Source organism: Hibiscus syriacus, unplaced genomic scaffold (assembly GCF_006381635.1).
Source record: "Hibiscus syriacus cultivar Baekdansim isolate YM2019G1 unplaced genomic scaffold, ASM638163v2 tig00117032_pilon, whole genome shotgun sequence".
NCBI classification, from domain to species: domain Eukaryota; kingdom Viridiplantae; phylum Streptophyta; class Magnoliopsida; order Malvales; family Malvaceae; genus Hibiscus; species Hibiscus syriacus.
In genome coordinates this window covers 1,386,598-1,403,047 of record NW_024063532.1, presented here as the reverse complement: position 1 = coordinate 1,403,047, position 16,450 = coordinate 1,386,598, and the positions used below count along the sequence as shown (strand labels likewise).

The following is a 16,450-nucleotide window of genomic DNA, read 5'->3' as shown; positions in this document are numbered from 1 at the left end:
TGCTTATATGTGTTCTTCCTTTTTTTTCCTTCAGTCATTGTCACTATTCCTTACTATTAACATAATAACATATTATTTATCTCAATCAAGATTAAAGTCTATTAACGTCTACTTTCTCTCCCTCACCGTCCAACATTTTTAATATATATATGGAATCAATGATCCATTCTTCTTTTCTGTGCAAAATGGAGTCCCACATGAAATCTGTAGCAGTAAAGTACAGTAGCAACAGCAGTTTCATTGTAGACTTGGCGAACAAGCCGACCATGTTAGTGTTGTGAGAATTCTGGCATTTGTCTAACAGGTGTATCTTTACATAACAGTAAAGGAGGCACAAGAAGAAAAGGGAGAGCATCAACACAGTGTCGATTTATTCTGTATGAAAAAGGGAAAGGCACGTCATATTGTGCTGAATTGGATCCAAGGTTGTCTCAGACTCGGTTTCTGAATTCATCCATGAAACTCTTATGGAAATCTGTTAGACGGGTGACAATTGCAGGAATCTTTTCTTCTTGTGGGAGTATTGTGCACCTAAAATGCCAAGTACCAGGAACCTATGACAAAAATCACATGCCAATGATAGGAAAAGTTATCAAGGAATACAACCAAGAAGAAGCCTTCAATTGTTTAAGTTGATCCTATCAACTAGTCCTTTCCCAAACCCAGATTCCTTTTGATGTTTAACAGTTTTTATAGTTGCTAACTGCTGCAATGTTAAGGGTTCACAGAGTTCCCAACTAGATACAGCAGGCAAGTAAGAATGAACTCACCTGTCCAAAGCCAGAACCAGGAACAAGAACAATTCCAGTGGCAGTGAGGAGACGCTGGCAGTAATATGCATCTGGTGCCTTTTTTTCAGCTTCAGCAGATTTGATTGCCTTTTCAGGCAGCTCAATTCTGGGAAAGAGATAGATTGCACCTTCAGCCTTGTTGCATGTTACACCTTCCAACTTGTTGAATGCATCTTCCAATGTCTGCACCAGTAAAAAGGGGTATTGAATAGAAACAACAAAACCATTTCATTTCAGTATAATCTAATTGAAATAATTTTTTCAGTAACATGCTTTAAATAGGCTCCGGCTCTGCTACACTAGCAATCAACTTCAAATTTCCAAAATTTCAGGATAAAGAACCATATTCGAACGTGGAATTTAGAATTCACTTTTGCTAAATCTAAACGTTAATGCTCCTCTATTCATATGAATTAAGATGATCAAACCTAAGAAAGGACTAACCTTTGCACGCCTCGCTAAAGATGATAGGATTCCATCTCTTTCAGCACTGTATGATTCATAGGATTCATCTCCAACCTGCAGCTGCAAGTGTCCTTTGCTTTATCATTAGCAACAAATATCACAAGCCTATATAAACCATGCATGATTCAATCAATGATGTACTTTTACTTTTCCCATATGTGAACATTATATTTCACTCCATTGTCCACATAAGTACTGCCTAAAAGACCAAATTGTGTACCAGACAGCTTCCAAATTATAAATCAACCACAATAAAACACAATAGTTTAGAGACTATATGTTTTTTGCAAGTTTCTTATCTGAGAACCACTGCTTACAAGCAGCAGCTAGGAAAAGCTCAAAATTCATCTGGTCCAATGACATCGTATATTCATATGTTTATGTCAAGCAACTAATGCAACTGGGATAAACACAGAAAAGTAATTTTAAATGGCAAAAGATTTAACCTTAGGTGGACTCTTAACAAGACTAGCAAGAATTTGACCAGAGATGTTGAACGCAGATTGACAGGTGCCACTTTATATATTTGCTCCCTGACATCAGCACCGAACCCAGTTACCTCCATGTAGCCACCCCTTTTTCCACACTCGCCATAATAACCTGGATACAGTAAAAAAAAATGCATATTCTTTATGTCAAAAATTCAAAATTTTGCATAAGCTCTTTCACCTTCTAAAACTGAAATAATAGAACAATGATAAAACGAATTTTACCTTTAGAGACTGACTGAAAAGATACCAAGGATATATCCTTCTCACCATATCCCATGGACCGGGAAACCTTCTTGAAAGAGTGGAATTTCTTTAGCCACAATAGCATTTGGTGTAGGCTTGGACTCCTGCAACAGTCTCCTTTCAGTGGGACTAATCCAAGCTGGGAACTCTGAAGGTGCAGCTTTTTGAAACCCAAGCAACCTACGGTGAATGGGAACATTGAAATCAGTCAGCAAACCCGGGATTTTAGCAACGATAGCCAAACTGTTGCTGGTATATTCACTAGAGTTCTGCATGGCAGCTCTGAGTTCTTTGATAAGTGTGATGTTGAAATGCCTGTAGTGTTCAATTCCTCCAGAGTATCTAAGCATGTTTCTTGATCAGTTATCGTTGTGCTTAGCCAAGTCTTCAAATCATTGATCTTGGAATTCGACAATATCGACCCTCCTTCCCCGACTTCCAGGGAAGTTGCCGAATCATTGAGCCGATCAACCGCATCATCAAACAGGGTTCCGCATACATCTAAAGCATGTTTCACCTGGGTGTCATCGGTTTCAGCTTGCAGCTTCTTGGGATATTGAGACAACTTCGAGAGCTCGTCGATAACTACTTTCAGATACAGCTTGAAGAGGATCTCTGGGTCAGTTGCGTTTGAGGAAGCAATGGAAGAAATGCTGGAGTAGCAGGAAAGTGAGTAATCGGTCACGCCGCAAACTGCCTTTAACGAAGCTGCCGGAGTCAAATCGGTTGGGGGTACATTGTTGGAAGACGAGTTGTTCCTCTTGCGTATCAGAGTCCCTGCAACAGCGCCGATGATTACAGCTAACAGCACGACAATAGAAAGACAACGAGGATGATGAGATGCCTTCGTGTCTTTTGCTTGATAGCTCGCTCTTCGCCCTCGTCTACTTTACCATAGCCCTTGAAAGACTTGATTAAATCCGTAGCTCGTCTTTTTTATAATTCTCTAACGATCTTTGCTTGTAGGAAGTCTCTTTTATACAAAGAAAGACACAAAAAAAGAGGCGAAAGATAGGATCTCTCTTCGATGCTTCTTGTTAAGATATTACTATAATCATCATCGATTATGAAAATGGACAGAATTATGATTATATAATTTTATATAATAAATTGGGGGTAAATTACACATTAGCATCACTTTGACTGTATTTTTATTTTGGTTAGTTTTAAAAAGTTCAATTTGATCACTCTACTTTGAAAGTATTATTTTTTCACTTCACCTTTATTATTTAATATTTATATTTGACGGCGTTACGACATACATCTATCTTTTTAAATTTATAAAAAATCTTGTAAATTATGAAAATACATATGAAATATTCGTTCATAAAATTTTAACTTAAGTTTTTGGATTCTCTTTAATTGTTTGATGTTGGATCATCTTTTCATATCTCAACAACGACAAGATGAAAAAAAGAAAAGGCAAGTAATATATCAAGCAAGATTCTAAACGTTGATCAAACAAACAGTGAGGATTATAGATCAAAATAACTTTTTCTAAGTTTTGAGTTGAAGGTTCGCAAATTTTTAAGAGATTCTAAAACGTAAATTGATGAAGTGGTAAAGGATGATAAGATAATTTATTGATATTCAAAGTGGTTGAAGAAGACTTTAGAGCGTGGAGATTTTGACAACGATATAACATGATGATAAAATTCTAAACTATTTTTTTGAAAATATGATGAAACAAAAAAGAAAAAAAAATAGGTGAACGACATGTGACTTTCACATCAATGAAAACATATCACATCACCCTATCATTTTTTATTTAATGTTGGACTAAAAATGTAATACTTCAAAAGTTGAGCATTAAGTTAAAAAAAATAAAAATGAATGATCAAAATAAAAATATAATAAAAGTTAATTTACCCAATAAATTAACATCATTATTTATTTGTCTAATCTACATACATATAGGCTTCTGCCATAATCACAGCTTGTATTCAAATTTTCATAAGATAAGAAGAAATATTAGTCTTTTTGATAGACATGCGTCTCGTCTAGATAAAATAAAAAATAATAATGACAAGATTTAACCTACAAACACCGAAATGAACATGTGAGCTCTGGTAAGTATTTCTAGGAATCATTTAGTTTTCAGATTTTGTGGGCAACTGGGACATCAATTCCTTTGACAAATAGGCGATTTCAAGGGGGAAATGGCCTATTGGGATTTAACAAATTGTCCTTCCAAAGTAAGGGTGAAACTCGACTAAATTTGAAATATTAAATTTTTTATTTTGAATTATTTGAGTTAAGTTATTCTAGTCAAATCAAATTATCAATTCGGTTTTTGAGTTCGAATAAAGTTAAATTTTTTAAATTTCGAGTTACTCGAAAAAATTAAAAATTTGACTAAGTATTTTGATATTTAGTCTTTAATTTCATTATTCCATCAATTTCTCCTTCATTTTAAGCCAATCTTTTTACCAAATTTGAATCACATTATCCTAAACTATTTTAGAATACATATATACTTTCAATTTCTCTTTTTGACAACAAGTTTTTTATTTTTCAATTTAGTCCCTCGGTTTTTCATAATCTCCTTATTTCTTCAATTTATTATGTATTTTAAGTTTGTTCTTCACCAAATTTGAACTTCATGCTCATATACCACTATAGAATACCTATGTAACTTCAATTCTTATTTTTTTTTTACTAAAGATAGACTATCTTTGTTATTTAGTCCCTTAACTTTGCATTTTACTCAATTTGATCTCTTGATTGCAATTGTTTGCAAATTCTTTCATCCCATCAATTCCTTGACTCCTTTATACTCTCATCAATATTTTTATCCTCAAAATACTTTCTTTAAAATATAATGTTATGAATACATTTTATAATTATAGATTGTTTTTGATATATTAGATAACATTATAATGTGAAAAGAATATGAAATATATATCTTATGTGGTTAGAGAAAGTAAAAAAATTAGAACCAATCTTTATCATGATACTATAAATAGTTATAATAAAATTAGTATAGAAAATCGAATAACTCGATTCAAATTTCTTAATCTCAACTTGACTCGAAAAAATTTCAAGTTAAGTTCGAGTTATAAAATACTACGCGTCAACTCAAAATATTTTGAATCAACTCGATTCGATCGAATGCTCACCCCTCCAAGGGTCTTGAACTTTTTATTTCCTTGAATTTTATAAGAAAAAACCCATTACAAAACCAGGTGCCAGCATTGGGCCATGACAATGGTCAAGTGACAAACATTGCAAGCAGGCAGGAATCATTTACACCTCGGGTATTCGAAATCCCTCTCTAACCAAAGCCCGGTTAGTAATCAGCCCATTCAGTTACTGAACGTCAATGCCTTAATCTTTTGTTTCACATGGAATCTTGTCATGAACTGAAGTTGCGTCATCAAATACAAATTTGAAGAAAACCTTCCATACAAATTTAACAGATACAAGTCCGCTAAGTAATTTCAAACCAGACAAGAAGTAGATGTTGCATGACAATACAAGCTTCTAACTTATTACAACCCAATAGAGAAAGGAAAGCCTGTAGAGCTTAACCAGACTGTAGAGCTTAACCAGCCTGTAGAGCTTAACCAGCCTCCACCACCAATGAACCTGCCAGGAGTAAAATCCTGAGCTTCGGTTGCGCTAGTGATCACCTTGTACCCTTCCCAATTCGCCCTCTCAGAAGTCGAAGCACCGGCACCAGTGTTCATGTACTCGGCGTAAAACAATGTTTTCAGGGCGAAACTCCCGCTCCACTCGTGCCACCCGACAGGGTGAATCACATTACTGATAGTCGATTGCATTATGACAGTTCTTGAATATTCCTTCCAGGGTCTGCCAAGATATGTTGGGAAGTTTAAAATTACAGGCTGCAAATCAGAAGTGGCACCTATCCTACATTTCTGGATCACAATGCCAGTGTTTTGGTTAGGGTCGGTCCTGCCTTGGGCTGTCACCATATTTTTCTGCCCTGAGTTCGGTCTCCGAGCATGAATGTCGCAGTTTTGGAACACTGCTGCAGCGTTGCCGAAGATGAAATCAACGGTTCCTGCCACGAGGCAGTTGACGTAAAACTGCCGATTGGAGTGAGCGTAGAGAGTGTCCTGGTATGCCAGTATGTCACATTGGTAGAATGCCGAGAGATCCGAACCAACACGGAGGGCGACGGCTTGATGCTTTGAGGGACCTGATGTGTTTTCGAAGGTTATGTCTCGGGCAAGGAACCCTGCACCAACCGCAGCTGCAACCACATGGGAACATATATATATTAGGATGATCAGCATGAAATTCAAACTTCAAAACCTGTAAGATTAAATCAGCAATGTTTTATTTGGCAAGTAATACTCAAAGGTAAGTGTTTCTGCAATTTAATGATGCCAGCTGCCTGATAAGACATATTGCTAACCAACAAATCAATTGTTTTTTTATTTATTTAGATTTTATGGTTTCAGCTCAAACGGGGTAACGAGGGGACCAAAGCCAGGTACTATTACAGCTAAAGAAACAAAGTCTGGTTCAAATATTGTTTCATTACGAAAAGCCAAATGTTTTATGACAAACCAACACCAACTATTATGCCTAAAGCAAAGGACGAGAATCGGGGACCAATAATCAAAAGCGAAAAGTTACTAGTGCTACGATGCCATGGACTGCCTCAACTGCTCACAATATCATTGTACTGTTAAGTGTTAACGTCGCCTAAAAATGGAAATCGATTAAACGACCTCCATCGTTCAGCATGTTTTGGCCCAACATCAGCCATTGGAGCCTTATCGGTATGGCTTCGAAGTGTTTAATCATAAACGACAAAGAAAAAACAACTATTGTACTGTACGTTGGCTTGGCGTGCCGGTTGTGATGTGAATGCATGAACTGGTCACATGGTTTCAGATGAATATCATCCATTAAAGGAAAACTGGGGGGAAATTGTTATACGATTGAAGAGACAGGTAGATGAAGCAAGAGATGGAAAAGATGGAAATAAAGAAGACGAGGGGGAAAATTATATACTAAAATCAACGCTTAGAGATGTAAGTAAACCTATCTCCAGAAAAATAAGATGAAAGGATTTATCTGAAAAGTTCATTGGTAGGTTTGATATTCCGTTCAACTGTAAATAATGATGGGAAAACGACGTGCACAAGCTGTAACCAGACAAATGGTAATTCGGTGGATTATTTGCCCATTTTGCATAATATTCTTTTATTCTTATATATACTGCATATAAAGCGTAATATCATGTTTGAAGAATTTACCTTTAGTGAATCAGACCATGTGCACTTCTCCCTAAATCTAAGGAGGTGATGTAGGAAAGTTCAAACAATATGGTTTGACAATATGAATCACTCTGAAGGGATAAGCTGAGGCGTATGGTACTTTACCAAGTTCTTCATTTTTATGGAAACAAATTCTCCTGAATCAAACTAAATGATCATATGTATCAGTGTTGTTTTCAACCTAAGAACCATTAGTGGTGGACGCACACTTCACGAGAATTTTTTATAATAAATAAAATGTAACTGAGAAAATAAGGTAAATTGATGTAAAATATATAGGAAGTGAACATGGACTTACCAACTGTAGCAGAGTGGAAAGTGGTGCTTCCATCTACAACATTCCTACTCCCGGTGATGATCGTTCTGGTCCTCCCGTCTCCGATGAACATTACGTTAGTCTTCTTCTTTGGGATGTCTACGTTTTCTCTATAGACGCCTGTAGACACTCATTTTCTTAAAAGATAGAACTAGCAAGAGTTTCTCTCCTAGGAGGACTTTTCCACCACCATATCTTTTAAAGTAACAACCACACCAACAAACGTGCAACAACCGAGCAAGGAGTCTAGTTGCATTAGGAGTCTAGTTGCATTAGGATTCTATTGTTAATAGGATTCTAAAAATAGTTAGTTTTTTTTACTATAAATACATGTAATCCTCCCCATTTGTAACACAAGATTTACATACAAGATACAGAGGAAAGCACGAAAAAATACAAAGACAAAACTATTGTAAACGATTCGAAAATGAAATAAAAGGTAGCATCTTTTTACATTGATTCGTTCATTTCTCGCATGTGCATGTTATTTTTTGTTTGAATAACCCAAAGCGTGGCGCCGATAACCAAAAAGGGGTGGGGTTTCAAAGTTTCGAACCTAGATGTACTCTCGATGCATGTTCATTTTTTAAAAGTATTTAATATTCCCCCTAAGTCAATCTTAATCTTTAATTTACCTTGAAATTTACCCTTTAATTTTACTTTTATATTAATTTTGTCCCCTATATATATATTTTTAAATATATTTTTTTTATTTATTTACTATATTCCTCTTTTTTTTATTTATATTATATTATTTTTATTATATATATCTTATATCATTATATATATATAGATGTATTAATTTTTCTCCATTTACTATGTATATATTTTTTCTTAATATTATATTTTATACGTTTTTATATTTTTTTTTAATATTCTATTTTTATTTTTATTTATTTATATATATATATTATATTTTTACTTTATTTTATTTTTTTCTATTATTTTTTTTTCTTAATATCATGTATAACTTTATTTTTTATTTGTTTTACTTAGTATTATATATTTATTATTTTTATTTATTTTAGTAAATACTACTTTATATATACACATTATTTTTATTCATTTTTAATTTCTTTTACTTTTTTTACTCTATTAATTTTTTCCCTTTATCCGTGTCTTTATTTTTTTAACATTTTATTCATTTTGTTTATTTTTATTATTATTTTTACGTGTTTTGTTATTTTCCATTTTTTCTTGTTTTATTTATTATTCTCACGTTTGCACACTTGCTATCCTAATTCAATTTTATACTCCGCTACAAATCTAATATTTTTATCTTTTAAGGGTATTCAAACCAATCAATTGTAAGTAATTTGAATCGGGTCTGTTAAATTTTAATTTTAATTTCAAATTTTCGCAACTAAGACAACCGACAAATTAATTGGTACCGAAAGGGCGGTTCAATGGTGCTACTCCTTCCTTGACAGTAACTGACTCCCGAACCCGACACATTTCTGGTAAAAACACAGATCAGGTAAGATGGTGTCTAATCCATCTAAATTCGTTTTAAAAAGGTCGGTGGCTACTCCAATCCACATTTTTCAAGTCGAAGCCCAATTCCGGGGCCCAACCGAAAGACGACCGCGACAGCTTGGCGACTCCATTGGGGAGAGGTAAGTGAGTCAGACCGAAATTAATTTCCGGTTGTCTTTTTTAGCGAAAATTACAAGTTTAAATTTTAATTTATTTATTCGATTCTAATTGTTTATCTTTGATTATTTTTCAAATAAATAGTTGTACTGACGTTTTTTAATGATTCTAGCTTTTTCAAAATTTTCATCTCAGGCTCTATACCCGAGTTCTGAACCCTTTTAAGTGGGGACGAAAGCGACGCCTTCGTGGGAATTTATTCTCCGTATGGGCCTAGCAAATAACCTTCGGGATTCATAGACCTTATGCCTTCGTGTGAATTTATTCTCCGTGTGGGCATAAGAGAATGTTTTCTCTCGAGTTTAACTTAGTCCACACGATCTTGTAATGGGCTTAGGACTAAGGGTCTGGTAAGCCCAAGGGGCACCGACAAGGAGAACTGGGGTACCGTTTTTTAGAACCTAAACCGAGAGGCTATGGAGAATTAGAGCCCACCCCAAAACCTCATTCCAAACCCTAGGTTGTTTTGTTTCATGCTTTACTTTATGTTCAAAGCATGTGAACTAGAAATTTATGCGGTTAGGACTTTTTCAAAATCAACTTGAGGGATAGAGATCATGTCCGGTAGGAATAATAAGCATGTGAGGTAGATATCATGTAGGGTAGGACTTTTATTTTCATGATTGTTTTGATTATTATCTTTACCTTACTAACTCTTTTCATTTTTTCTCTCTTTTATTTTTATTTCAATCATCTGTATCATTCAAAAGAGGTGTTGATCCACAAAAAAAAACGTGTTCGTTAACCATAAATAATTTGCATTAATGGACAAAGAGGTGCTTGATCAGTTGATTGTAGGACTAAGCCTGCCAAGATGATCTGAGAAAAGAGTCCTCATCTCCTAAGGGCTATGATGTTGAAGTTGTTTGCGGTTACCACATAGGAACCCCCAAACATTCCTCTAACTATAAGGCACTGGAGCGCAAGATCCAAAACCTGATGGCTTCAGGGGCATGGACAGCCGAAGAAGGGGACATTGCATATATCATTTGCACTTAGAGGATTGTTTTGTTTGAACACGTCTTTGATCTTTCATGTTTGCTTAATCTTTTAAACAATTGAATTTATGCTACTTTCTAAGGTGGAGCAATTGAACAAATTTTAATCTTTAGTTCTTCGAATATTAAATGAATTAAGGATTCTTTTAATTCTTCAATAATTATAGATTTTTGACATATGACAAGATTATACCTTTCTTATCCTGTCTCAAACCCCAAAATAAAATACATTGATTCTTTACCCAAAATAACTCATTGTCATTACCAAAAAGACCAAATTTTGACATTACATCCCTTTAAAACTTTTGAACATTGCCTTTATCTTTTGATACACCCATACCTTTCTTTTAGTCAAATAAAGTCACACCATTATCTTTTTAGACTCAAAATTGACATTTTTATGCCATTAAAATCCAAGGCATTGAGTTTTTTCATGAGCCTTCTTCTAAGACATAACTTGGGGCATCTCGCAGGGAGCATGAACATTGAGACATGTTGGGGGCAAGAAGGAGAAAGAAAAATTCACTCGGAATAATTCTGCCATGCATTAATTGCACTGTTTTCATGTGAATAAAAATAATCCTGAAATTTATCCCCCTGGGGATACCTCTTCTGTGAAGACTTTCATGTATGAAATGATGAACGACTTTCTTTCTTTATCCCTTCACAACATGAGAAAATATATATCTCTTGTGTCCCCTTTTGAGCCTATAGTATTTTTTTCCTGATTCAACCCTAACCAAGGATCACCCTCCACATTGGGGGGCAAGGTGGAGAAAATCTGCTCGCATGAGTGAAGACATTGATTCAGATGAGATACTGAAAGGTGAACCAAATGCCAAGTGCGAAGATTCAATAAGAACAAAAAGGGAAAAAAGAGAAAAAGCAAAGAGAACATAAAAAGAGAAAAAAAATAGAGGAAAATTGAAGAAAAAAGAAGACAAGATGCATATGCAAAGATTCTCTCGATTCAAACGACGCACCGAGATTCAAACTATGAGATTGATTATGAACAATCATTTTCGAATCACTGAATCACTTCACTCGAAGATCATAGAGCATCAAATGAGATTGATCAAGCACAACCATTTCTGAATCACTTCACTCGAAGATCATAGAGCATCAAGAGAGAGACACATACGAGTAGATTCAAATTGAGCAAGATATGATTGAAGACATCAGAATGAATTGATCCTTGGTTCAATACCCTGAAACACTTGTTTGGGCCTATTTATCATTTTCTTTCATAACCATGAACCATGGCCTACATTACGTGCCTTAAAAGTCCCTTATAATTATACATGAAGTTCTGAACAGAAGAGACTATCTTCAGATTTCATCCCGCCCATCAGGATTAATCTTTATTTGTAAAAAATAGTGTAATTAATGAACGATAGAGAAAAATAACAAAAGGGGGTTCAAGACATAAATTACGAATGACGTCTTGAAACCAAAGGAGGATTCAAGTTAAAAACCTGAAAAGGCGACTCGAATACAAAAATTGGGCAGCTGAGGCGATCACACGAATTCCTTGATAAGGCATCTCATAATCCGAGCTTGACCATGAAAGCTGGGAATCGGAGAACACTTCCAATAGAGGAGCATGCAAGATACCCCATCAAACCTTTGAGCATCAAATAAACAAAAATGCCAAACCTTTGACCAAACACAATAACCTGAGACATTTTTATCCTTTCCTTACTTAACCATTTCCCAAAAATAGATTTGATCTTGACACGTATCAAACGGCTATAATTTATTAAAGGATTAACAATGTATTTAATTCTTTGATATCCAATGACCTATAGTTTTATGATTTGTCTCAATTGTAAAACAGTGAAAGAGGTAATATTTTCAAAACTTTTGAACTTTGAAAATAAAAAGAAAGAAAAACATTTTTTTTTCAAAACAAGACAATCTCTCTAGAGTAGATCTTGGTAAATTACATGTGGCTCTCAAACACAAAACTCATGCTTAGAATCAATACTGAAGCAAGAAATCAGGAACAATGAGGGCATCTTTGAAGATTCTACATCAAATGTTGGGGCATTTTTTAGATTCAACATCGAATATTGGGGCATCTTTGGGAATTCAACATCCTGATGCAAATTATCAGACCTTTTGAAGGCATTTCCTCCATTTACAGGAACAATCACACAAAGCATGAGACTCCGTCCAAGGGATAAAACAGAACTAATTCATGTTACATGCATCTTAGACATACTTAAGAGCATCACATTTATCATTTTTTGTATACATAAGTTTTTGCAGCTTTTAGAGTAAGTTTCAACTTCAAGATGAAGGATGCTCGATTCAAAAGCACATGGTGGTTGCTCTACCTCACAGCGAAGGGGCAACTGTCTGACAACAAAATAACTTTCCAGTTTCAGTTAGAGTTAATTTCAACTTCACGGTGAAGGATATTGAACTCAAAGCGACACAATTCGCTCGAGAGTAGATTTCAACTTCACGACGAAAGATATCTAGCTCGAAGCCAAACTTCACAATAAAGGGTTCATCCACGGTTTCGACTTCACGGCGAAGGGAATCGTGTCTACCCGCAATATACAATACTTGGATTTCAACTTCACAACGAAGGATATCCAAGTCAAAGCTCAACTTCACGACGAAAGGGCCACCTACGATTTCAACTCCACGACAGAGGATATCGTGTCACTCGAGTCAACACAAGTTCAACTCCACAACGAAGGGATGACTGGTTGTCAACAAATAATTTCCCAATTTCAGAGCCAATTTCAACTTCACATCAAAGGATATTGGACTCGAGACAACACAAGTTCAACTTCACAACGAAGGGATGACTGGTTGTCAACAAACAATTTCCCAATTTCGGAGCCAATTTCAACTTCACAGCGAAGGATATTGGACTCGAGACAGCACAAGCTCAACTTCACAGTAAAGGGCTGGCTGGCTGTCAACAAATAATTTCTTAGTTCCAGAGCCAATTTTAACTTCACGGCGGAGGATATTGGACTCGGAACAATACAACTTACTTGGATTTCAACTTCACGACGAAGGATATCCAATTCCAAGGCTCAACTTCACAACGAAGGGGTCATCCACGCTTTCAACTTCACGACGAAAGGAATCGTGCTCACCATTGTCTCTCTTGAGACAGTTTCCAAGTTTCCCTTGAAACAAAATATTCAAATATGTTTTCATTGAAACTAATTTCATCTCCCTTGAGACATTTTCTTTTGAAACAAAATTTTGTCTCCATTGAGACAGTTTCTCTTGAAACATAAACATTGAAAACATTCCCCTTGAAATGAATTTTGTCACTCATGAGATAGTTTCCCTTGAAACAAATTTTGTCTCCATTGAGACAGTTTCTCTTGAAGCATAAACTTTGAAAACAATTTCCTTTGAAACAAAATCTTTGAATATGTTTTACGTTAAACAAATCTCGTCTCCCTTGAGACAGTTTCTTTTGGAAGTTTTTGTCTCTCTTGAGACAGTTTCTCTTGAAACAAATTTTGTCTCTCTTGAGACAGTTTCCCTTGAAACTTCAATATTTGAATACAGTTTCTCTTGAAATACAAAAAACCTTTGAAATTGTTTCTCTTGAAACACAAAAAAACCTTTGAAAATGTTTCTCTTGAAACACCAAATCCTCGAGTTCGATTACACTCAACTTCGAGGGCACATCATTTACAGCATAACTCAAGGCTAGAAGGGTTATCTGTCACCAAAAGACCTTCAAGTTCGATTATGCTCAACTCTAAGACACATCATTTACAGTATAGCTCAAGGCAAGAAGAGCTATCTGTCAATAAAATTGTCAAATTCGATTCCATTCAGCTCGATGACACCTCAACAACACTATTATTCGGCTGCAATCTAGGTTTTTCAAGCCGAGAAGAAGGTCTGGGTTAGCCGTGCCTTAGTAGCAAGAAGCATTTTTTCCGTCAGCATAGCTTAAGTCGAGAAAAGCTATTTGTCAGCGAAGACTTTTCGAGTTCGGTTTCATTCAGCTCGAGGGCATATCAACCACATTGTGGAGTCAAGAGATTACTTTCCAGTCGAATTTTTAGCCAAGGTCTTTAAACTGAGAAGAAGACCAAAGTGTATTACAATGAGAAGCCACATTCTGATTCAAATCATTTCAAGATGGACTCGACTTCGCGACGGAGGAGCCATTCGCAATTCAATTCGACAAGGAGTTATTCTTCAACTCCACTGAACGAAAATTTATGTCTTTTTATCTTTGTCCTATTTTTCGTTACACGAAAAAGGACAAAGAGGGGTTGTTGTAGACACCCATTTTCTTAAAAGATAGAACTAGCAAGAGTTTCTCTCCTAGGAGGACTCTTCCACCACCATATCTTTTAAAGCAACAACCATACCAACAAACGTGCAATAACCGAGCAAGGAGTCTAGTTGCATTCATTCAAATTACCGTTTAGTATGAATGAGAAGTTTCAAGTTGGGATTCATTCAGATTCTTCTCGTTTGAAAACTATTTTTTATTTGTGTTCCATGCAATTACAAGTTTAATATTTATTTTATAACTTTTAAAAGTTAACTGATCAAAATATTATTGTAGAATAGTTCAATGACCGATTTTGAACTTTACTCGAGAAATAAACACATGCGTTTACCACGTTTGCTTTAAAATTCTTTCTTCTCTGTTCTTCTTCTTCTAACCTCAGAAAAATTTGCAGAGTAACAACCACATTCTTTTCTTTTTCCTTTGGACTTCCTCAAAACAACATTTTTCTCTCTCTTTTCCTCAAAATCAGCTCTTTCTTCCCCAAAATAAAGATACCCAAATCTTCAAATCCAAATATATATATATATATATATGTAGCGTTACTACAGTGCAACTCCAGTTGTAGCGTTCAAGTGTAGCTGTCGTCACAATCCAACATTAAAATGACGATGGGATAGAGTTGAAATTCATTTTCAAAATAGAGATTGCAGCAACTCGAACGATGCGCTGGAGTTGGTCTAAGAAAACAAAAACTAACATGACACAACTTGTTATTTTTTTACATTATTTGCAACTTGCAAAATTTTGAAAATATCTAGCATGGATATAGGGATGTCTTTGAAACATAACGTCCATATACATTTATAATATATTATTTATAACACGTGTTGTCTTTTAACGTTTTATAAAAAAAAATCAAATATATTTGATGAAACTATTAATAATAATTTTATTGTTTTTCTTGCATTATATTCAATGTTTCATTTTTATTTAGTAACTACATTTCATCGATTAACCAAATTATTATTTTTTATTTTTTATATATTTTAAGATATAGATTCTAGATCCTTTAGGAACATTCTTATTCATTATTCTAAAAAAATTATCCTTCCTTTACTACTCCGATTAAATTTAGAATATTATATATATATATATATATTGGGAAGGGCTGCTATACGTTATTAGAGAATTTCTAATATTATTTGGAATATCTGACAAATAACTATGACAAGTTGCACATTTTCATGGCCCAATCCAAAAGAAGTGATGATGAAGTTTCTTCCACGTTCTTTACTCATTTTACTCCGAGTCAAGGTGTCAATGTTAAAATTTAAGATTTTTTTGATCTTTTTCAATAGTCGAAGGTTGATGATATACTTGCCCTTGTGTTGCACGATTAATTAACCATCAACTTCTCTCGGAAAGAAATGTATGATTCGTATATTTCCTTTTTAGCTTATGAGTTTATTCTTCCACCATGTAAGATACGCTTCTAATATTATGTGGTGATATCGAATGAGTAGAATGTGACATATATTAATAAAGATATTAATTTTATTTAAATAATTTGTGAACTATCTAATAAAAAGAGGATTGAACTTATACCACCAGTCTATCACACTGTTGTTCTAAAACAAATAAAAATATGTTTGGTTCACAGTATATAAGATTATTTGGGAATGAGATTATTAGGATGTAACACTACCATGAGAATGTTATATTACTTTGTTTGGTTTGTTTAATAAGAATGTAAGATTACAATATTTGATTGGATGAAATAAGATTACTTGAATGCATATTTTATCAGATTATCATTACAATATATGTTTTTTTAAACTTTAATATTAAATTGTAAACATTTGAATGAAAATTCATAAAAATATTTTAATTGTTATACTATCTAACTTTTGAGAAAAAAAATACATTTAGCATATAATTAATATAATTAGTCAAACTATTATTTTTAAATAATTTTTATAAGTACCATTCATTTATATTAAAATA

The 16,450-nt window shown here is 34.4% G+C and overlaps 1 protein-coding gene and 1 pseudogene across 1 annotated transcript; both read right to left on the bottom strand.

The window, feature by feature from the left end:
• Positions 1-381: 381 nt before the first annotated feature.
• Positions 382-5,236, bottom strand: LOC120196379 (annotated as a pseudogene).
• A 191-nt stretch (positions 5,237-5,427) lies between these two features.
• On the bottom strand, positions 5,428-9,016 carry LOC120196377 (pectinesterase-like). The gene is made up of 4 exons (XM_039198195.1): positions 8,953-9,016; positions 7,544-7,681; positions 5,544-6,209; positions 5,428-5,507 (listed from the first exon to the last, which is right to left on the bottom strand). Exons 1-4 carry the CDS (start codon positions 9,014-9,016, stop codon positions 5,482-5,484), a joined length of 894 nt encoding a protein of 297 aa, XP_039054126.1. The 3' UTR covers positions 5,428-5,481.
• Between the last annotated feature and the right edge of the window lie 7,434 nt (positions 9,017-16,450).

What these genes read in the sequence shown, in the direction of transcription:
- LOC120196377 (XM_039198195.1), bottom strand. Translation starts at nt 9,016, where the DNA reads ATGTGTCGGGTTCGGGAGTCAGTTACTGTCAAGGAAGGAGTAGCACCA. An exon ending in TTTCCACTCTGCTACAGTTG is followed by an intron (nt 6,210 to 7,543) that starts GTAAGTCCATGT and finishes ATGTGGTTGCAG; the next exon opens with CTGCGGTTGGTGCAGGGTTC. An exon ending in AGGCTGGTTAAGCTCTACAG is followed by an intron (nt 5,508 to 5,543) that starts GCTGGTTAAGCT and finishes TAAGCTCTACAG; the next exon opens with GCTTTCCTTTCTCTATTGGG.